Source organism: Leptinotarsa decemlineata, unplaced genomic scaffold (genome assembly GCF_025532065.1).
Source record: "Leptinotarsa decemlineata unplaced genomic scaffold, Ldec_3_MD MMD2_tig00026294_RagTag_RagTag, whole genome shotgun sequence".
Lineage (NCBI taxonomy): Eukaryota > Metazoa > Arthropoda > Insecta > Coleoptera > Chrysomelidae > Leptinotarsa > Leptinotarsa decemlineata.
In genome coordinates, this window is record NW_027412674.1 from 11,544,138 (window position 1) to 11,569,567 (window position 25,430).

At 31.2% G+C, this 25,430-nt stretch overlaps 1 protein-coding gene across 1 annotated transcript in view; it reads left to right on the top strand.

Moving 5' to 3' along the window:
• LOC141484845 (multidrug resistance-associated protein 1-like) overlaps nt 1-25,430 on the top strand; it is a 66,895-nt gene that overhangs the window by 22,230 nt on the left and 19,235 nt on the right. The window contains exons 7-11 of the mRNA XM_074180370.1: nt 754-1,387; nt 9,437-9,583; nt 12,234-12,318; nt 17,864-18,571; nt 19,759-20,226. Of these exons, the coding sequence (XP_074036471.1) occupies nt 754-1,387; nt 9,437-9,583; nt 12,234-12,318; nt 17,864-18,571; nt 19,759-20,226 (2,042 nt within the window). The remainder of the gene's footprint in view (nt 1-753; nt 1,388-9,436; nt 9,584-12,233; nt 12,319-17,863; nt 18,572-19,758; nt 20,227-25,430) is intronic.

The following is a 25,430-nucleotide window of genomic DNA, read 5'->3' on the forward strand; positions in this document are numbered from 1 at the left end:
TATTCATCAAATTTCAAAAAGTCATCGAAAAAATGGTTTCTGCTATATTTTAGCAGATGTAAAATATCTTTATCTCAACAAAGAAATATGGCTGCTCTACAGTCACTTCGAGATCTTTTCTAGGAAGTTTATAAAAATTAGAACCTAAATCTGAAATTATACCCCTAACTCTCAATCCAATTTTTGATAATTGTCTAACAGCTTCACTCACAATTGCCTAACAGCTTCAATCACAATACTTTTTATATCCAGTATTGACGTGGATGAATTGGTAAAAAAAGTATGCAACAGGCTGTTTCCAGTTCGAATGTATGCCTTTTGCCATGACTATTAAGGCATTTGTAGAATTTCATTGTGTTTTGAAACGTTTTTCTGAAATATTTTTTTATATTATTTGGTTGGTTGTTGTAAATCAAAACTTCAATATAAAATACAGATTTCTTAGTTTTGGTTTACCTAGTTTGCTAACTATGAAGTGTGTCAATCGAATGAAATTCTAATGTTTTTTGTTATTGATGACATAATCTAAGAAAAGACATATTTGCTATTTATAGTAGATTATCTGGAACATATAAATGGGCGTGTCTAAGACACGCCCGAGGAAGCCATTGTATGGCGAAACACGTGTTGTGATTTTGTAAAACTGTCTAGTGAAAATCACACAATAAAGTGTTTTTAGAATACGATCTTCATCAAGTAACGGCCGAATCAATCATGTATCATATTAGTTAGTTTTTTTTTATGATTTTTCAGGTTTCTAATTTCGTATGTCAACGGAGGGCAGGAAACATGGAAAGGATATTTTTATGCTGGACTTCTGTTTATAACGGCTACCATACAAACCCTCTTACTAGCCCAATACTACAACAAGATGAATACCATTGGAATGAGAATTCGTACTGTGTTGATATCAACGATTTATAAAAAAGCATTGAGAGTTTCCAATAGCGCACGTAAAGAACGCACAGTAGGTGAAATTGTCAATTTGATGGCAGTTGATACACAAAAGTTTATGGAATTGATGCCATATTTGAACATGATATGGTCTGCTCCACTTCAGACTTGCCTTTCTCTCTACTTCTTGTGGAAAGAGTTGGGTCCATCAGTGCTTGCTGGATTAGCAGTGATGATAATTCTGATACCCCTCAATGGCTTCATTGCCAACAAATTCGAAACTCTACAGGTTAGGCAAATGAAGAACAAGGACAAACGTGTCAAATTGATGAATGAAATTTTGAATGGAATCAAAGTATTAAAATTATATGCCTGGGAGCCGAGTTTCGAAAAACAAGTAGCAAAAATTAGAGATAAAGAAATAAAAGTTTTAAAAGAAACGGCATATTTAAATGCTGGCACTTCTTTTATATGGTCCTGTGCTCCATTCTTGGTAAGAGTTTAATATTTTATCACGATATGTTTATATTGTTGGTCAAAATGTACTAAAATAATTTCAAATTTTATCTCAAAGCACTTGAATTTTTTTATTTTGAAGAGCATCGAAAGTTTTTCATATTTTATAGTATTTAGGACCCAGCAAAAAAGGGAGTTCAGTCGGATGTGCTGAAAATGTTTTTACAAATCAGTTTTAAATGGTTGTATATTAGTAGTGAGGAGAATATTAAGTTCTCGCGTTATATTTATTTGTATTTGGTTTATTTATATTTCACAGCATAGATATGAATTTGAAATACATTTCAGGAAGTAGCTTCTTATCCTTTCTCAAATTAATATTTTTCGAATTTGTTCGAGAGTTCTAGCCTAGTGTAATATTCGGAATAATTCAATAATGTATTTCAAAAGGAGAAGAAGAATAAATTTTAGGTCTCCTTACAAGAAGCACAAATGTGCAGTAGGCCAAAAACACGATTTGCCATCAATATACAGTGTCATCCCCAAAGTATGCACCATATGGGAAACTTCAAGTGATGCTATATTTATTGATTGTTTGGAGGAACTATTTGAAAACTATTTTCTTAAAAATAATTTCATACTGTTGGGTGATATCAATATTAATTATGCAGATAACAATGCTTTTTATACTAGAAAAATCAAAAATTTGTTAAAAATGTATGGTTTTGCTCAAATAGTGACGTAGTGTACTAGAATTACAATAAACGCAAAAACCTTGATAGATTATGTGGTAACTAACTGTTGCGATGTTCAAGCATCTGTCTTTCATACGCCTAAGATAACTGATCATTCAATGATATCTGTCAGTTGTTTCAAATCTAATATAAATATCCCTGAAAAAAAGCTGATTGTTAGAAATATTACTTCTGAGACATATTCAAACATAAATATTGAACTAATTGATCAAACATGGGTATTGAATTCAATCGATGTTAACGAAATCTTGAGTGAAATATTTGATAAAACTAAAATAATTACAGATAATCTTGCACCTGAATACACTATCTCAATAAAAAATAACAAGCTACCTTACTATGATTTGGAATTGAAAAATAAACCTAAGGAACGAAATACAATATATAAAATATTTAAAAATAATTACAGCTCACCTCAGCGTGAACAATTCTGGGAAAACTATAAAATTGTTAGAAATCAGTATGAACAACAAATTGACGCAAATCGTAATAATCCAAGAAAGATGTGGAAACATCTCAAATCAATAATAAATCCGGTTAACAATAGTAAAATGAATAAAATCATCTTTTGTGAAAACAATTCAATAACAATTAGTGAAAATGAACATGAGATAGCTGAGAATTTCAATAATTACTTTGTTAATAGTATTTCAAATATCTCTAAGAGTATCCCTCAATCTGATGAATGGTCATCCACAAATTATTCAGTTATAAACAGTTCTTTTTCCAAATTTAAACTATTAACGATGACTCAACTGCGGAAGATTATTCATTCCTTAAACAATAAAAACAACTCTGAAGTACTGAATAGCAAATTTTTAAAAGAAACATTCGAGGTATTTGGGTATGTCATATTAAACCTGGTGAATACATCTCTGGATAAAGGAATATTTCCAGATCAACTGAAGATAACTTCTGGTATTCCTATACCAAAGGTTAGTAATACAATTGAAGCAAGCGATTTTCGCCCAATTAATACACTACCAACTTTGGAGAAAGTCCTTGAACTAGCAGTTTACGAACAATTAGTTGCATACTTGGATGATAATGAATTATTCTTAGGTAAATAGTCAGGATTCAGAAAAAATAATTCCTGTAAATCAGCTATTCAGTATACTTTCTCTAGATGGAAAAATGCGTATGATGAAAATAAATACACTGTAGCTGTCTTTCTTGACTTCAAGCGCGCATTTGAAACAATTGACAGAAACATTTTGATAAAAAAATTAAGATATTATGGGTTAACAGGCTCTGTGCTGGCATGGTTTCTTAGTTATCTTAGTGAAAGAAAACAGAAAACAAAAATTGGTTCAAAAATATCTGATGAGATAGATATCAACATTGGTGTTCCCCAGGGAAGTGTACTTGGTCCACTTTTATTTATTATATACCTAAATGATATTTATTATGTTCCTGGGCTACATGAACTTAATCTGTTTGCAGACGATACATTAGTTTATACTTCGAATACAGAACTCAATGATGCTGTAGATACCAAAGGTTCTATGAAGAACATCGAAAAATATTTACATATGAATAAATTAAAATTAAATGCAGATAAAACAAAAGCTATGGTGATAATAAATAAATAAATATAAACTGAACTCTATTGATTATAATGAAATAAAAATTGAAATTGGTAACACTACCTTGGAATATGTGTCTGAAATAAAGTATCTGGGAGTTATTGTAGATAACACTTTGAGTTTGAACAGTCATGCTGAATACGTTATAAAAAACAATTTCAAAAAAATTCTATTTTTTTTCTAGGATAGCAAATAATTTGACTATTAACTCCAGAATATTAACATATAATTGTATAATTAAACCTCATTTTGAGTAGTGTCCAACTTTAATGCATTTAATAAACCAAAATAGGCTTTCCCAATTTCAAAAAGTCCAAAATAGGAGCATGAGAATTATATTAAGATGCAGTCGTTATATTTCCATTGATCACATGTTAAATATACTACAATGGCTGTCGATTTCAAATCGATTATTCTTTTTAACAATGGTTTTTATATTTAAAATAACTAAAAGTCTCCAACCAACATTTATATGTTCCAGATAATCTACTATAAATAGCAAATATGTCTTTTCTTAGATTATGTCATCAATAACAAAAAACATTAGAATTTCATTCGATTGACACACTTCATAGTTAGCAAACTAGGTAAACCAAAACTAAGAAATCTGTATTTTATATTGAAGTTTTGATATTTTTTTTTTGGGAAGGAAAGTTTTTGGCTTTCTACTACTCCATCTGATACAAAAAAAATGGATGAGAAAATCTTCCAAAGAAAGGAAGGATTTTCTCATCCATTTTTTTGTATCAGATGGAGTAGTAGAAAGCCAAAAACTTTCCTTCCCAAAAAAAAATTAATCACTCCTAAAAATATAACCCTTTCAAATCTTATAATAATTTTCATATATATAGAACTCACACTGGTGGCGGAACTAAAAACTTATTCTACAAGGGACTACGGGAATTTAACAATTTACCAAATGCCATTAAAGAGAAAAATACTGTAAGAGGGTTTAAAAATAAATTATTGGAATACCTAGAGCGTTAGTTAGTTGGAAAATATGTATATTATATATAGTTACTATATCAATATTGGTTTTCAAAAATTGTATATTTTTTATTATTATCTTTTTATTTAGTTTATCTTCATTATTGTTATTATCCATATACATATTTGAATTTTATTAATATTTTTGGCACTGTGGAAATTTAAATTGTTAATTAGTTATTATGTCTTGTAAGATTAGGATGTATCCTATAATAAAGATTACTACTACTAAAGATTACTACTACTTCTTTATTAAGGGTTTTTCGACAAAAAGTACATTCCCTAAAACTAAACATGCACCAACAAAATACAGTAAAACACACGTAATATACGAGAAGTCTTTAAATATTTGATTTTTAGACAAGTGTAAAGTACTCTTATTTTGAAACTCTTCGGGAAATGTTTTTTGAAAAAGTTGTTCAGCATTAAAAAATACATGGAGGTTTTAAGTCATGGCCATCTAAGTGGAGTTTCAATTTTTTAGCCATTTTTTAAATGGGGACTATGAAAAAAAAATGCTAAAAAGATAAGTAGACAGCATCCTGTATACGATGGTTTATTTTGAAAGCCTGGAATATTACAAAGTACACAACTATGATGTTAACCACGGTCAATTTTTTTGAAGAGTAAAATAATTTTCAAAGTTTTTGGTGCAGAGTTTTTTAATTTTTTGTTAACACCAAAAATTACTCAAAATTATACAGTATTGCAACAAGAACCCAATATTCAATAATATCAAATCACAAAACATCAAAATGAAATAGGTATTTTGGAACAAACTCGTTGATTTTCTGGAGTTTATTTTAGAGAATTATTTTGGACATGAAAATCTCCAGAAAATCAACAAGTTTGTTCCGAAATACTTATTTTATTTTGATGTTTTATGATTTGATATAATTAAATATCAAGTTCTTGTTACAGTACTGTATTATTTTGAGTAATTTTCGGTGATAACAAAAAATAAAAATAACTTTGAAGAAAATATTTTACTCTTCAAAAAAACTGACCGTGGTTAATACCATAGTTGTGTAATTCGTCATATTTCAGGCTTTCAAGAGAAACCGTCTCATACAGGATGTTGTCTATTCATTGTTTAAGTAAACTTTTTTTTTTCGTAGTGCCCATTTAAAAAAATGGGTAAAAAATAAAACTCCACTTAGATGACCATTTTTCCGAGATTTTTCAAAATACTCTTGACTGAAAATCAAAAATTTGAAGGCTCCTCGTATATCACGTGTGTCTTACTGTATTTTGTTTGTGCATGTTTAGTTTCGGGGAATGCACAAACTTTTATCAGGAATAACTTTATGTCGAAAAACCCTTAATAAAAAAGTTTCCCATATGGTGCATACTTTAGGGATGACACTGTATATTCAAAAGCAGGAAAAATTCATGGACGGAGCACTCAAAAAATAAGCAAACCACAGCTAGCTTTCTAGCAGTCATCAGTACCGTATCGGTAAGTGCAACGGAGTCATCAACAGAAGCTAGCCGGTCTGGTCATCTTGGCTTAGAGGGGCATATGAATGCCCAAGTTCACGAGAAATACACCTTACCCCTTACCTCTCATGCGGAACAACGACAAATAAACCAGCTAATGCCACGCAGAAAGCTGCAGTAAAACCATCAGGCACCTGTGCAACGTCTTCCGTTCTGAAGATTCATCGCAAGTAACTTCCTATACAGCGTGACTCACGGTCGATGGTAGGTTAGACGTTTCTGAAAAACGCAAAGCATGATTTTTCTGAAAATTTCACCTCTCATATTTCCTTACCTGTTCTATCGATCTAAAATATTTTCAGCATTGCGGCGTTGCCACTTCCATCAAAAAGTCCTAGCAACTTTATTTTTTTAAATGGAACACCCCGTATATTAATACATTTTTGGAATTGGTCTGGTATTTTAATACTTTTTTGTTAATAATGTCCTATACCTATCTCTATCTGTTTTCGAGATAAAAAATAAAGTGTGCTAAATATGGTCCAAAACATAGCCTTAATTGAAATTAAGTACATCAGTACTCTCAATTCGTGAAAAGTTGATATTTTGACGATAGTTTGTACAAACTTGAAATATTCAAATAACACCAAGAAATCGATTCCACATCATACAGGACTATTATTTCCATTGTGCATAAAAGTAGTCAAAAGTCCATTTTTTCAAATGGAACCCCCTATATATTACTCGGTAAATTGAAAGATGGTGAAAAATGCTTCAAGGTGATATATCATGTACCTATACCTAAATCGTCAAGTTTTCTCAATAAAGTCGCTTCTTCTAGAAACATTATTTTTTTTTAGAAATTGGATTTAGGTAGCAGTGGAATTATCAAGCTTATAGCAGTTCGGTTACTTTTATAAGTAATTTACAAAGAGTTATCGACGGTGTTTCGAATCATCTTCCGAAATGAATGCAAATATCGATTATTCAAACGAAGTTGTAATGAAACTATTTATTATACACATGAACAAAGTTATCAAATCATTGTCAGAACGTGTAAAAAATTCAACCAAATGTATCCTGAATTAACACCAATGAACGAGAAGAAGTTTGCAGGGTTACAAAATAATTTCCTCAACTATGGCTCAAAGTTTCCAGGGAACAACTGTACCAAAAATCAGTCATTTCTATGTGAAAAGTAAGATTTTGTGAGCTAAAACATGTGAAAGTACGAACAATAACAGAATAGGATGATTCAAAATAACAAAAGTGTAAACAAAATATCACATTTTCACAATAAATGCTGAAAATGTTGTCCATTACATTCTAAACACTTCATAATGTTTTTTTTGTACGCGACTTGTGGTTGCTTTTTCAATTTCCTGGGGATCCAGATCTTCAATACTCCGCACTATTCGCTGTCGCAATTCTTCTTTGGTAGGCACTGGAGTACTGTATACCCTTTCTTTTAAAATACCCTATAAAAAAGTCAATTGGCGTGAGATCGGGTGATCTCGATGGCCAATCCCACGGCCCTAAACACCTAAACCAACGATCGTCGAAGAGTTCGTCAAGTTTCCTGGAAACTTCCTGGGTGGAATAAGCTGGCGCTCCGTCCAGTTGAAACCATGAGTTCCTATATTCCTCTAAAGGAAAATTTTCAAGAAAATCGGTTAAGTCGTCGTTAATATTTGGAGATATCTCTCTGCATTCAGTGTGTTTTCATAAATAAAAAAGCTAATTTTATTGTTCTTCAGAATACAGAAAACATTCAGGTCAAATTTTTCTTCAAAACCCATTTCTTTTGTATGATGAGGATTATGATCAGCCCAAAAATGTTTATTCCTTCTATTGAATATACCATCCCTTCCTGTGTATGAATCAAAAGGGATTCACAAAAATGCATTCTACGTTCGAAGTCTTCTGCTTTTAGAGCTTGAGCTTTGGTAAATTTATACGGATGCATATCGTGATTTTTCAAAATTCGTTGTACTGAAGCATGTGATACACCTAAATCTTTTTCTGCACTGCGAATGGAAGCTTCTGGATATGCATAAAAATATGCCAAAACGTTTACAGTATTGTCCTCATTTGAAGTAACAGGTTTTGGTAATGTTGAATGCGCTTTTAACATGGAGCCATAGTTAAGGAAAATATTTTGTAATCTTACAAACTTCCTCTCGTTTATTGGTGTTAATTCAGGATACATTTGGTTGAATTTCCTATAAGTTCTGGCAATGATTTGATCACACTGTCCGTGTATAATGAATAATTTCATAAGAACTTCGTTTGAATAATCAATATTTGCATTCATTTTTGGTGATTTTTTGAAACACCGTCAATAACCATTTATCAATTACTTATAAAAGTCACCAAACTGTCATAAGCTTGATTTTCCACGGCTACCTAGAAATCAAATTCTTTAAAAATTATTTTTTGTACAACTGTTATTGAAAATCTCTTTGATAGAAACACTTCAATCAGAACACCTACCAAAAAATCATTTAGAAAAGTTCACACATGCAGTTCGTGCTATTGGTAATATTAAATCCTTGTGAAGTTACTGACGATGACGAAGTAGTATTCAGTCCAACTGTAGGAAGTCCTTCATGACTAACCAATAATCCTCCTTAAAATAACGTGAGTTATTTTAAAATAACTCACGTTATTTTAAGGAGGAGATAGAGATAGGTATAGGACATTATTAACAAAAAAGTATGAAAATACTAGAGCGATTCCAAAAATGTATTAATATACGGGGTGTTACATTTAAAAAAATATAATTGCTAGGACTTTTTTATAGAAGTGGCAACGCCGCAATGCTGAAAATATTTTAGATCGATAGAACAGGTAAGGAAATATGAGAGGTGAAATTTTCAGAAAAATCATGCTTTGCGATTTCCAGAAAAGTCTAACCTACCATCGACCGTGAGTCACGCTGTATATGAGAAGCAGAAATTAATTTAATCCGAAAACAACTCCACGAACACATTAAACATATTCCGGAGAGGTGCATATGAACGCACCTCTGCATATGAATGCATATGAATGATTTACAAAAAATTGTTGGAAAACAAAGATTTTTTATTCTCTCTTAATTCTACTTTTGTAAGATTTTTTCAAAGGAAAAAAAGGAGTTCCGACTCAAAAAATTTCAAAGTGGACCTAATCATTGTGGACAAAGATTTCTGATAATCCTATTCAAAGGGACTGTTCATAATTCTAAGTAACAAGGTGGTGTCTACTTGTAACTTAGCATTACCATTTTAACATGCTTTATATTAGTGACTCTCATATTTTTTCTTATGCATGATTTAGGTCTCATTAGTGACTTTCGCTACATACGTGCTGGTGGATGAAAATAATGTACTAGATGCAAATAAGGCATTCGTTTCTATCTCTCTATTCAACATCATAAGGTATCCGATGAGCTTGTTACCCATGACGATATCAAATTTAATCCAAGTAAGACACTTTTTTTCAACATTTGAGTGTGCATGTTCAGCAGTACTGCCTACCATTTATTGTCTAATCAATAATTAGTTAAGAAATAATTTTGCTTTTAAAAATCATAATTTACACTTTTAAATAGTTTGGCAAAAAAATTATTTATTATTTAATTGTTTATTTGTTTAAAAATTTGTTATAAACAAATATTTAGTATAATGCTCGATAAAAAAATTATGGCACTTTTTTATATACAGCTGTTTTTATAATTTTTTTCTGCTTCAGAAAAAAAAATATAACGTTGGTCAATATATATTTATTTATTATAATACATAATTATTAAAAATTATGGCACTTTTTCATATACAGCTGTTTTTATATTTTGTTCTGCTTCAGAAAAAATATGACGTCCGTCAATATTTATTTATTTATTATAATACATAATAAAAAAAATGTGTGGCACTTTTTTATATACAGCTGTTTTTATAATTTTTTTTTTGCTTCAGAAAAAAAATATAACGTTGGTCAATATTTATTTATTTATTATAATACATAATAAAAAATGTATGGCACTTTTTTATATACAGCTGTTTTTATATTTTTTTCTGCTTCAGAAAAAAAATATAACGTTGGTCAATATTTATTTATTTATTATAATACATAATGAAAAAAATGTATGGCACTTTTTTATATACAGCTGTTTTTATAATTTTTTTCTGCTTCAGAAAAAATATATAAAGTTGGTCAATATATATTTATTTATTATAATACATAATAAAAAAAAATTATGGCATTTTTTTATATACAGCTGTTTTTATATTTTTTTCTGCTTCAGAAAAAAAATATAACGTTGGTCAATATTTATTTATTTATTATAATACATAATGAAAAAAATGTATGGCACTTTTTTATATACAGCTGTTTTTATAATTTTTTTCTGCTTCAGAAAAAATATATAAAGTTGGTCAATATATATTTATTTATTATAATACATAATGAAAAAAAAATTATGGCATTTTTTTATATACAGCTGTTTTTATATTTTTTTCTGCTTCAGAAAAAAAATATAACGTTGGTCAATATTTATTTATTTATTATAATACATAATAAAAAAAATGTATGGCACTTTTTTATATTCAGGGGTTTTTATAATTATTTTCTGCTTCAGAAAAAAAAAAATAACGTTGGTCAATATTTGTTTATAACAAATTGTTAAACTAATAAACAATTGAATAATAAATGATTTTTTTTTTGTGAAGTGAAGTGTAAATTATGAATTTTAAAAGCAAAATTATTCGAACCATTGAAATATAAAAAAGTCAATTTTAAACAATTAAAAATTAAAATTAAGAAAAAAAAAATTAATCATAATTATCTCTAGACAACAAAATATCAAAAAAAAAATCAAAAATATTGAATTTCTCTATTTGTTTAGAACAATTTAATAAACAAATTACGTGAAAAATTCATATCCTATGTTAATAACTGTCATTGTTTAGTGAAAACAGACATAGCTGAAAATTAATTGAAAAAAAATTATCAACAATTTTCAAATATTTCATTTTTCAATAGTTATAAAAAATCATAATTAACAAATTACTACATTTTTATGAACTTTTATCGCAGGATCGTATTTTTTTCTACGGGACTCGATTCATTCAAGTGTTGAGAAGATACTAGATTTTTTTCAAATTTTTAAAATGACATTTTATGTTATAAAAAAATTATTTATTTTGATGAACTCTCTTTAGCAGCAGCGCGCGCTGCTGCTAAACAGCCGCGGTAACAGCCGCGCGGAGCCCCATTTTCAACGTCAAATTAAAATTATAAATAATGAAGATAGAGTTTCGGAAGTCGGGACTTTTTTATCGGAAATTTCCCTCTCTTTCACGAGCTTTTTTTAAAATTGCTTAAATATTGATATTTTTTGAGTGATTAACGAAAAACTAAATATCATTTTTTTAAATCTTATTTTGTTAATAACAATTGCAATTTTTTACCTGCACCAAAATCCTTCAAAAACATTTTTCTAGAGGTGATTCCGAACCGAATGAGCTATCGCTCATATTTTTAGGACCTTTATCTCTATTTTTCATGTTTTTGAACTTGTTGATTAGACTATTAATGGTTCTGTCTTTTTGGTCAGCCTTTCATATATAACTATATTTGATTAGAAAGATAGTTTCAATTTAGGAGAGGCATGCTACTGTTCTAATATGAATACAAAGAATACTTGAGCAAGGTTCTTGAATATTCTTAAGTCTCGATGAATTCTATTGCAAACAATTGAGTTCTTTTTATTCATATCAACACGAATTCACTGAAGAGAAACCTTCTGAAAATGATATTTTATAACCTCATATACTTTTTCTTTGTTGCTGCAAAATACTATGGTGTTACCTTTGTATATATGTATATATATTGTCTATAAACAATGGTGTTACAGAAGGTTATTTTTCGGTGCAGTAATCTATTAATAAATATCAAATTATCACGTGCCCTTCAAAGTCATTTCATTTTCCAATAAGTTCTATTTATCTAAAAGAGAAAATCATATTTTAATTTGAATTATTTTAAATTCGTCTTCTGGTAATGTGGTTTTCATTTTTGAACATTGAATTAATGAACATATCTCTTGTACTAATTGAAATTATTTTCTTACACGTAGACTTGGGTATCCGTAAAAAGAATTAACAAATTCATGAACGCAGAGGAATTGGACCCTGATAATGTCCATCATGAAGTAGATGAAGGTATGTTTTATTCACTTTATTGTTTTTTTATATCTATAATAAGAGGTCTGTTCAAAAAAATAAGATGAATTTTCAAATTTCGCGGGCTGCCTACATTCAGTGACAGTGGCATACGATGATTGTACTCTGAGTCAGAAAAATGTTAACAAGTTTACGGTCTTTGAAATAACGTTCATCCTACTTTGTAGGTATTTATAATCTGAATTACCTATATTACTATATTATTCATGTATTTTTCATAATTTTGTATCTTTCAATATTCGAAAAAATGGATCCATATCCAGGCCGTTTCTTTTATCATGTGGTAACATTGCTATATTCTGAACCTTAACAGATACGAAGACGATTAAATGGGAAAAAAGGTAACTGTCATCGGGAACAATACAATGATCGAAGAGAATTTACGAGGACCCGAGTTATACTGTTTTTCGATTTTTTCGAATGGAATTGTTATTTCTGATAGTATCAAAAAATGGAAAACGAAAATGTTATTGCATTCGTTTCGTGGCAACATGGCCAACATCAACTTTGTTTTGAAATATGGAACTGTCTTTTCATTAAAGATATTGATAAAGCGATAAATTCACAATACAAGGGTATATTAAATTTGATATTTTTACAGCGTTTCATTTGAAATAACCACCATCATCAGTAATAACAATCAAACAGAAAAACAATGAATTTTATCATGAACTTTTGTAAAAAATGAAACCAATACGAAAAATCAAAGCTACATGGCAATCTACATTAAATGCTCGAATTGAGGACCTCTTTATTGAGTGTACAAAAGTTGTCGGTCCAAACAATTTCTGTGGCAATTTTCTAGCAATAGGTGTTATACTAATACATGCATCTCTTATTTTTTGTTTGAGATGGTCGACATCTGTACTTGGTGTTTAAAAAACGTTATCCTTTTTGTATCCCCAGATAAATAAATCTAAAGGAGTAAGATCTGGGGATCGAGCTGGCCAGTTAATTGGTCCATTGTTTTCAATTCATTTTCTTGGGAATATTGCACCTAAATGTTCCCTTACTATTGCTGCATTATGGGGAGGAGCGCCGTCCTGTTGAAAATATTGTATTTCATGACGGATATTCAGTGGCAATTCATCTAAGTAGCAATCGAATTCATTGAATACAAAATGAAGGTACATTTCACAATTCAAATGATCATCCTAAAAGAAAGGGCCAAGCAGGATGTTTGTTCCCACAATTCCCAACCAAAAATTTATTCCTAACCTTTCTTGGAAATTGGTTTTCCTATGTAAATGTTCATTTGTATTATTCTACCTATAATGGATATTTCTGTCAAACCAACCACTGATGGTGAATTTTGATTCGTCCGTCCATATTATTTTTTTACAAATATTTTCAACTTCCCTATTTCCACGTTTTAACCACTTCGCAAATCGTACTCTCCTTCCGTAATCCCTTTCATTGAGGTGATGGACTTTACATATTCTGTAGTATTTATATTTGTTCTTTTTCAAAATAGTTCTGGTGGATTTTACAAAAATCCCCATTTCGTGAGCAATTTCTCGTAGAGAACAATCTTGATTAGCATAATTAATACTTTACCTTGCCCTGAAAAACTGTTAGAATCAGTAGTATATCAACAACTGTTGGAATATTCCAATAAAAAACATACTATTCACAAACCAACCTGGTTTCAGATCCAGATATTCATGCGAATCCGCACTTCAGCTTACATTCACTGAATGGAAAGATAAAATGAGAAAAGGCATGTAGACTGTAGCAATAATCGAGTTTTATTCACTGATGAAGCAGGTTTCAGTAGAGATGGAGTTATCAACTCTCATAATCTCCATATATGGGCCGAAGAAAATCCCCAGGGGATATTGCAAACCAAACCATTTCCATATTACCAGCCCAAACATTCAACGTGAATGTTTGGGCTGGTATCATAGGAAACCATCTTATAGGACCATTCGTTCTACAGGACCGATTGAATGGAGAACGTTATTTGGAGTTCATTCAGAACAATTTGAATGGACTTTTGGAACATGTTCCATTGCAAACCCGAAGAGATATGTGGTTTATGCATGATGGCGCTCCTCCTCATTTTAGTTTGATTGTGCGTGACCATCTGAACCATATTTTCCACAATAGATGGATTGGTAGAGGTGGGCCATATTCATGGCCATCGCGGTCTCCGGATTTAAATCCATTGGATTTCTTTCTGTGGGGGCATCTGAAAAGCCTTGTTTACGCTACACCCATTCACACAAGAGATGCATTGTTGAATAGAATAACATTACATTGTGAAGCCATACGAAACGACCTTGGAATGCTATTTCAAGTACAGAGAGGGTGTCTTCGCAGACTAAGAAAATTTATAGAGAGAGAAGGTGGTCATATCGAGCAGTTTCTGTAGCGGATTTTTCATTTCTGTTTGCTCTTGAGGCTCTTGAGTTTCGTTAGTTAAACGTGTTTGCATTATAAAAATTCGTTATGAACATTTTACCTATCATTTCCATTTTCCTTAAAAACTAATATTTTCGAATAATGGTAGACATCTCAGGATAAATGTTGTTGAATTAACGTTATCATTATTATTTCTGCTTTGGTAATTATTCATTTCAAATAATTACCAAAGCAGTAACCTTAATAATTACAAATTAAGTAACCTTAATTTGTTGAAAAATATTGAAAAATATCTGTCATTTCAAAGTTTTGGGGTGTGGACCATCGGGGGTAGTCCGTTCCTGACTTTGTAGCAAAACAACTGACTCCTGCATGAAAGCTCATCGAAGGAATTCATTTGTTCAGTCAATTACCAAAATTTGGATGATTTTGAATATTCACTTGAAAAGTTATCAAAGAAAAACATTTTTCATTTTGTAACTTCGAGGGCCCGTTACTTGGTAACGAAGGATTTCAGGAAAAAAAGTTATATGAAGTATTGGTGATATTTTGACCCCATCTATACATTCCCGAGAGGAAAAGAGGAAGTCCAGGGACACCCTGTATATATATATATATATATATATATATATATATATATATATATATATATATATATATATATATATATATATATATATATATATATATATATATATATATTTCAATATTAAATTTTACAAAAAGGATTTGAAGCTTTATATCTTCTATTAATTATCTGCTTTAAATTCTTTTTGTAAAATTTAATATTGAAATACTGAAAATAAAGGAAAATTAGTTGCATCATTCACATCACACAATGATAGGAAGCGTTGTCAAGAACTATTACATAATTCGCATCCAAATTTGCGATCAATGAAGAAAAGGTTAATGCAGCCAGACTGCTGGAAAATAATTCCATGAAAATAAAAAAATAAATAGATAAGTACTCTTTGATCATTCACATATTGATTTCAATTTAAGAGCCACCGGTATACAGCTGTTTCAGCCTATTGGGCATCGTCAGTTTTCAAACCATTCCTCAAAAATATCAGCTTCCATGTTCTTATGATAGTCAACATTGCAGTCCTCAAGTTTTTTTCCACGTAATTTCATAGAATTCGGAACCCATCCTTTACTTCCTCCGCAATGCACAATTAGTCGCGATCCTTTGTTTGCAGGCATGTTAGGCGTACACATTTTCGAACCATCTGTCCACCCTTTCGTAACTGTGTCGTGAGTGTCATACCAAGTTTCGTTCAAATAGAAAATTTGCCGTTGTTCTTGTCTATATTTAGTTATTTGTTCTAAGTATTTGTTACGCAATTCCACTATTATTCTGCTTTCCATAACTGCTTGACTTAAACTTGCGTTTGAAACAGTTAATCGTAAAATATTAATTAAAATCAACAACAATAAGCGTAGACCACGGGGTTCCGCAGGGTATTTTGAGCCCATTGCTATTCTTAATTTACATTAATTATATCAGAAAATGTAATGAATCTGATTATGAACATTATTTTGCTGATGACTTACATACAAAAAAAAATTAAGAAATTATATTTTTTCACAAGTGTGTCCCAACACTTAACTATGCAATCACGGATAACTGTATATAAGACCATTATACAACCACATTTCGAATATTGTCCCACTCTTCTATACACAAGAGATTTAAATAAAATGAGAACACTACAAAAACTACAGAATCGCGCAATGAAGATTATTTTGAGATGTGACAGTAGTACCCATATATCTTCAATGTTAAATACTCTAGAATGATTATCTATAGAAAGTAGGCATACATATTCAACGATGATTTATATTTACAAAATGTTGCATAACCTTCTACCTTCATATTTTGACAAATTTGTAATTTTTAATAATCAAATACATCAGTATAATACTACAATAAGAAATAATTTGTATGTAAATAATCAAACAAAAACGTTCAACTTCAAAACATTAATTTTTAAAGGATTTATTAAGTATAACAGTATACCTGAAAATGTAAAGTCTTCTAACAGTCTTATTCTGTTCAAAAGAAATCTATTAGACCATTCGAGAGAGCATTAAGGTGATACCAAATTATTTTGTATTTTTTTGTATTTGCAATTATCGTAGGTTAGAGTACTCATTAACAAATATCAGTAGATCTTTTTTTCTATTATTGTGTTTATGTGTATATTAATTTCAACATTATTATCATTGTTGTATATTAAGATGTATCTTATTTGAATAAAGCATTTCATTTCATTTCCATTTTTTATTAAGCAGAAAATCGCAAACACGCAAAACACTTCTAACTTGTATGCCTCTCACTAACAAACTAAACACGCTAAACTGCCAAAACTGTGAACATATGTTCCAACATAAAAAAATTAAAAATCGCTAATCGAATATACATATCCCGCAAAATTTGAAAATTCACCTTATTTTTTTAACAGACTTCGTATTTCTAAGTGACTCCATTTATGATTAAGCTTGATTCTTCATTTTTGCTGATGAAGTTGTTTTATGATGTATTTTCATTCTATGTCTTTAATTAAAATTTTATAATTTTCTTGCACCGGTAAACCAAATCTTTATCATTGTTGTATGATGAGGATGATATGCTTAAAATAGCTATGATGGAACTATTCAGTGAATTAAGATAACAGAATTACATGTGGAGTTTACGTTATTTCATATTTGAATAGGGATTTCTACTTGCTCCATAAATATCATTTTCGACGACTTCTATAAGGAAACATTTTAATACTGTGTTTAATTTTTCTATCATTATTCATGGCCATAAATATTCTCTTTATATACATATTACCTAATTGAATATTGAAGACAACAACTATAAAAATAAAAACAACAATAAATATTAATTGGCGCTCCGGGGAGACTTCATCGATTCTAGTGGCGCATTTGCTTTTTCAGCTGCAGGAAAAGCCGAAAAAACCTGCAGCACCACATCATTTTAAGATCTTGATCTACCAATGTCCTCTCTCTCATAAAACAAAATGTAGGGTGTCTCCAGAGGCTCCAATAGATTCAATACATCGCCAGAACATTTCGTGTTGTATTCAATATAATTATATTTATTATGCCCAAGATGCCAAGTGAAATTGATGAATATTCTGCTTGTTTACAGTTGAGCCTGTAGTGATTGAAAATGGAACGTTCTCTTGGGGTGAAGATCCGGTATTAAAGAATATAAACATTCACCTTAGAACAAACACTCTCACGGCTATTGTGGGAACAGTAGGATCGGGAAAATCAAGTTTAGTGTCTGCCTTTTTAGGAGAAATGGACAAATTGTCCGGCAGAGTAAATACTTACGGAAGTGTAGCTTACGTATCCCAACAAGCTTGGATTCAGAATGCAACTCTGAAAGATAACATTTTATTTGGTAAGCCTTTTGACAAGGCCTTGTACAATGAAGTTATCGTTGCATGTGCTCTGAAACCTGATTTGGATATGTTACCTGCTGGAGATCAAACGGAAATAGGGGAAAAAGGAATTAATCTGTCTGGTGGACAGAAACAGAGAGTGAGTTTAGCTAGAGCTGTTTATGCAAACGCAGACGTATACTTCTTAGACGACCCTCTGAGTGCAGTTGATAGCCATGTTGGAAAACACATTTTTGAAAAAGTAATTGGTCCTAAAGGGATATTGAAGGATAAAACAAGAGTGTTGGTTACTCATGCCATCACTTATTTACCACAAACCGACAATATTCTTGTCTTAAAAAGTGGTGAAATATCTGAAAGTGGAACCTACCAGGAATTGCTGGACAGAAAAGGTGCCTTTGCTGAATTCCTACTCCAGCATATCAGTGAAAGTGCAGAAACCGAAGAAGGTGAGTCCTATTTCAATAAGTAGTAAATCATTCGTTTCGACAATTTTTTATGTAATGTAAGTTCCTAAAAATGTCTTTTCCTTATATGTTCTACGTTAACTGAGATGTAAGTGAGTTTTTAAGTTTGCAGTTAGCTGTTATAATTTTAGAAGGACATTATTAGCAAACTGAGTATTATTTATCAGTGATACTATTCAATTCAATCTATACTCATTCAATTCAATCGAAATGACCGTCATATGAATCAATTTACTTTTGCCGACTTATTCAGTCAGTATAAAAATTGCGTGCTCCGGATTCGAAGAAGTCGACAAAGGCCGTTTTCACTTGGTCCTGATTAGCGAGGAGGTTCTATCGGTTAGAAAGTTATTGAAGTGTTTGAAAAGATGGTAGTCGGTTGGCGAGAGGTCTGGGAAGTATGTTGGGTGGGACAGAACTTCGATGTTCCATTCGTTCCATTTTTGGACGGTAATGATTTGGGGCTAAGGTTGACAATTATTATCGGTTGAGATTTGGTTTTCAAATCATCAAAAAAAAACCAATATCATCCTCTTAAAATACATTCTGTTCTGTTCATCACACATGAGAAGTTTCTCCACTGATATTGTTGGAAATATCGGTCAGAATTTACGGTTTCTGGTTCTGGGTGTGTGGAAATGTTCAACGGAGTTCAGATCCACTCTTAATGTATGAAAAGTACAAGAATGAAACACAATACTTCAATTCCAAAAAAAAACATGTGATAGATACGTTTGCATAGAAAATAAAAAAAGTTCCATGAGAAAAATAAATGTTAGGGTACCGTAAGGATCTATTCTTGGTCCACTCATTTTTTTAATATATATAAACTCTAAAGGGATCAGTTAAATGCTTATTATTTTTTCCCGAGGTTTTGGGTGAGCTACAATTTGACAAATTTTCAGCTAAGAGGAAATGATTGAATATATATTTGTTCTACATGCGTAGAAAACCGCAGCTAATATTCACGAAGCTTCATGATGCTATTCTCTGATGTGTTTTTCAAGAGGAAATAGTTGACCAAATTCTTACCTGGCTCATGGACCATTATGTACCCTAATTCAGCAATCATATCATCAATAAATAATGAACATTTTTCTAAATGTTTTATTGATTTAAGATCATTTATAAATCTAGTTTTTTCTGTAAAACGACCTTCTCCTTTGCAGAACTTGATGAGCTCAAAGACCAGCTTGTTGATACACCTTTATCAGAGGAAGTAAATCGAAGGGTTGTCAGACGCAGATCACGAATATCTGAATCTCATTCTGAGTCGGGCTCAGAGCGAATTGGCAATGGTTCTTTACAACGACAGAAATCCAATGACAGTGCTAATAGGAGTCTAAGAAAAATATCTAGGATTACAGATGATTCTGCAAAATCACCAACTCGGGGTGAAAAATTGATTGAAGTTGAGAAGGCTGAGACTGGAGGTGTAAGCTGGGCCGTGTATAAACACTATTTGACGTCGATTGGAATAGTTTTTATAGTGGCAACGTTGTTCCTTACTTTAATTTATCAAGGTTTCACTGTAGGATCAAATGTATGGTTGGGAGTCTGGGCAGACGACAGTTCAAACGACACATCTAAAAGAGACATGTATCTTGGAGTTTATGGAGCTTTTGGTCTGGGACAGGGTGAGTAGTACATATAGATTTAGATTTTGCGTTTAATTTAAATTACAGGAATGCCCTAGAAAGTATGTTTTTATACTTATTTTCTGTTAATTTGCCAGCAAACTAAGTGTTACTAATTTAAAAATTTAGATGAAGGAGCTTGATTTAATAATGAATATTTCGAATGTATTTTTGGCTGGCACATTTTATGAACTAATGACAGGAAGTGGACAACAATCTTTCACTATTGAAAAATTACTTTTGATATACTCAAATTTTCTTATAATACAAGTGAATGATTAAAAACGATCAAATTTGAAATGGAGTGATACTATGAGGATCTTCGCTCCGAGTCATATTTCCATTTGCCTCATACAGGGTCTTCAAAGAATGCAGATACTTTGATCTCATGAAAAAATTAGTGGAACTCAATTTTTTCAAATGGAACACCCTGTATATTTCAACATTTTTGAGCTCTACATCCAATTTTAGATTAACTTTGTTCAGATAATACTATTTCTATTTTGAACCGTTTTCGAGATAAACTGTTTCAAACGGAAATTGACATGGTTTCCTTGTTCATCACTTATTTTTGTTAAACAGATTTCGTTTGATGTTTCTCAATTAGTCACAGATAATACAATGAAAAGATAATTATTAAAATACTCCTCAACCATCAAATGAAACTTCTCTTCAAACAATAGTTTTATTAACGCTGGAACACGAACTGAAAATAATAAATCCATAAATTAATGAGTTAATTTAATCGTCAGTGTATTTCAGAATATGTTCAAACACATCTCCCCCTCTACTTAAACAAACATGTAATCTCTTCAAAAGATTGTCATGTGTAGCGCTTCTGATCAAGTCTGGAGTCAAACTATTGAAATCAGTTGTAACTTTCGATTTCATATCTTCCATTGTTGTTATTGGAGTAGAGTAAACCATATTTTTAATGAAACCCCACACGTAATAATCTAATGGATTGCCATCTGGTGTTCTAGGAGGCCAACGAAAAGGTCCATTATTACCAATCCATCTGTCTTCGAAGATTTCAGTTAAAGCTTCGCTGACTGAATGAGAATTATGGGGTGGAGCACCATCCATTTGGTACCACACACGTTCTCTTCCTGGTCTATTATTTAAAATCATTTGAATTCCATTCCTCAGTAAATCTTCATATTTTGATGCATTCAAATTATCATCATAAAACTCGATATAAAAAAATGACTCATTGTTAATGACACAAAATACATTGAATTGCCATCTTTCTTGAAAACCTCTTAGGCGGACAACATGGGGATTTTCTGACGCCCAATAATGACTGTTGTGTCTATTGAAAACTCCATTTTTTGTGAACTTGGCCTCATCTGTCCATATGATATTGTCAAGGAAATGTTCATCCTCTTGAGTCTTGACAAGTAACCATTCAAAGAATTCCACTCTACAAGGTAAATCAGTCTCTTTCAAATGTTGAACACAGTAGAACTTATAGGGATGCCATTTATGCTTATTAAGAATTCGACAAATTGTCACGTAGGGTATACCTATCTCCCTTTCAGCCTCGTGCAGAGAAGCATTTGGAAATGCATGAAAGTATCCCAAAACTGTTGTACCATTGTCATCATCATTCACTTTAGTCTTCTTACGAATAATTTTTGGACGGAAGGTTCCATTCAACCTACAGTTTTCTAGTAGTCGATTTATAACATTATTATTCGGCTTCCGAAGTTGTGGATATCTTTCATGAAATACTCGGCATGTTCTACTTGCAATTCTATTGCACTCACCATAAATTATTAATAAATTCAAGAAATCTTCATTACTGTAACCTAATCTTGACATTATTCTATTATAATTGGTAGCTATCACAATCAGTTAAAACCACCAACGAGAGTCTGACGTTAAATAATTGGTTTATTTATTTTTCCAAAGCACACTATTAAAAAATATTAATGTGTACTGTTGTACGTTGGAGACCAATACCTCAATGTATACAAATTGTAACTTTTTCTAAGGTAGGTACATACCAATTTAGAATTGACTGATCTGAGACAGGTAAAAAACTGGATAAAAAAAATATAACTAAGTATAAAAAAATTTTGAATATCCAAATTAAGTGATGAATTCAAAAAAACGAGCAAGAAAACCACGTCAGTTTCCGTTTGAAACAGTTTATCTCGAAAACGGTTCAGAATAGAAATAGTATTATCTGAACAAAGTTAATCTAAAATTGGATGTAGAGCTCAAAAATGTTGAAAAATACAGGGTGTTTCATTTGAAAAAATTGAGTTCCACTCATTTTTTCATGAGATCAAAGTATCTGCATTTTTTGAAGACTCGTATGAGGCAAATGAAAATATGACTCGGAGTGAAGATGCCCATGATATCACTCCACTCCATTTCAAATTTGATCGTTTTAGTGCAAGAGAGTTCAAGATTATCAGCATTTATAAAAGTTCATATTTGGTAAAAAAGATATCGAAATTAATTTATATCTTCTAAACGGTAAACAAAGTGATAATGAATCATAATATATTATATATGGGATGTTCCATTTGAAAAATCAAAGAAGCTGCTACTTTATAGTAGAAGCGACAACGCCGCTTCGTCTGAAATATTTTAGGCGTGTAGGTCATATTGATTTGTGCATATTGTGAAATTTTCAGGTTAAATAGTTTGTCAGAAACCGCTAATTAACGCTCATCATGAAAAGCCCTGTATACTATTGCTATTGCTATGTGTTGGGAAAAAACTCCAGTAATATACATTAGTATTATTAACAAATAGAATAATCAGTTATTGAAATACTGATAAGTACATATAACAGTTGTTTACCGTAGATCACTGTTTTATCATTTTGAGCTTGAATCCATATACAGTGTGGTCCACTAAGTCTGCAACAAATGGGAAATTATCGATTTCTCAGAAAATTTTATTCTTGACAAAAGTTGGTGCATGTTCCAAAACTATACCAAGTGTACCTGAAATGGCTTTATGACAAACACCATACAGGATAGGCCAAAAAATATAAAGTTCGTTCAAGAGTAAAGTACCCTTATTTCAAAAAATATAGAAATATGTTGAAGGGAAAAGTTGCTTAGAATTAAAAGTTATGTTCACATACGAATTCATGGCCTGCTATTCGAATTTTTTTTGGAAAATTTTGAATTGCCCCCGTATGATACATATTTTTACTATTTTGATTTAATATGTATTTGAAGTAAACTGTCAATAGAAGTATAAAATTTCTTTTATTCTGACAACAATGCCTCAACTAGAACAGATTTTAAAAAACAATAAAAAATCTATCGCGGATAGCCATGAACAAAAAACACATACGCCCTAAAACAATACTGTAGTTTGATAGTGTGGCTTCTTAAAACTTGCCTATAAAACATTTTCATATTTGGCCTTAATTAAAAATGCCTCGCCCAGTATTATTAACGTTAACTGAAAAGGCAGAATTAGTTTTAATATGTGATGATGGTTATAAAACAATGCGCGAAGTCACAAATCTTTTCAACGAGCGGCATCCAGACAAACAAATTTGCTATTCAAGTGTAAGTAGAATTCTAAAGAATTTCAAACAGACCGGCTCACTAGAATATAAACATAATACGGAGCGTACGAAACCTGTATGCACAGAAGAAAACCAGCTTGACGTACTTCAAGCAGTAGTAGAAAATCCTAAAAGGTCCACCCAAGAAATTAGTGATTATACCGGCATAAAAAAACCTATTCTCAAGAAACATAGTACCATGCTTACAAACCTACATTCATTTGTACATTTCAAGAAAGACACTATAATTTGAGATATGAGTGAAATAGAAGAACAACGAGATTTTCATCGATGTATTCTGTTTGAAGATGAATCTACTTTTACAACAAAGGGGTTTCTATCATCACAAAATTACAGATGGTGGTCAGATGTCAACTCAAATTTTATTATTGACAACAAAAATCAATACTACCAGAAAACAAACGTTTGGTGTGGTATATTAAATGATAAATTAGTAGGTACGTTTTTTTTTCGCGAAAATTTGAATGGTGACAGGTACTTGAACTTTTTGGAAACTGAAATAGGAGAGTTTTTGGATGATATGGTATTAGAAGAACGGCAAAAGTTATGGTTCCAACATGACGGATGTCCTGCCCATTCTACTAGAAATGTTTCTCAGTGGCTGAATAGGACATTTCGTAATAAATGGTTAGAACGAAATACCGATCCTGGATGGCCTCCTCGTTCTCCAGACCTTACACCTCTAGATTATTCATAATGGGGATACTTAAAACAAAAAATCTACAGAGATCGCCCCTTCAATAATGTTGATGAGCTTGAAACTTCAATACGAGTTCTTTGAAGAAATATTCCCGCTAATGTGTTGCGATCTACATTAAACGAATTTTATAAGCGAACAATTAGTTGCATAGAAAAAGAAGGTGGACATACAGAGACGCTTCGATAATTTTTATTGTTAGCACCTGATAAGTTGTTAAGTTACCTACTGTATTTTTCTGTACTATCGCTTATTGGTTCTTTTTTGTTCGTGGCTATCCGCGATAGATTTTGACAGTTTATTTATATGAACATTATACTTAGTAAAGTATTTGCCTCGTTAAAAAGAGTATTTGTTTTATTCTAGAGTTCTGTTAAATATCGTTGCAACAAACATGAAGTTGACGGTCATCTAAAAAAATACAAATCCAAGTAAATTCTATAAATACACTTCAGTTTGATAAAAAATACTCCAAACTGATTTGATTGTGGCTACTTCAAATACATATTGAATCAAAATAGTAAAAATATGTATCATACGGGGGTGATTCAAAATTTTCCAAAAGAAAAAAAATCGAATAGCAAGACATGACTTCGTATCTGAACATAACTTTTAATTCCAAGCAACTTTTCTCTTTAACATATTTTTATATTTTTCGAAATAAGGGTACTTTACTCTTGAACGAACTTAATATTTTTTGGCCTATCCTGTATGGTGTTTGTCATAAAGCCGTTTCAGGTACACTTGGTATAGTTTTGGAACATGCACCAACTTTTGTCAAGAATAAAATTTTCTGGCAACACTGATCTCAATGAGGATCTAGAAGTATTCTTTCAATCGGTGATAAAGTAACAATTCAATGCCACAAAAACCCAGGAATCGGTTTTCTCCATAAAGATAAATGTCTCCGAATATGATATAATAATGACACGACAGACAATTCCG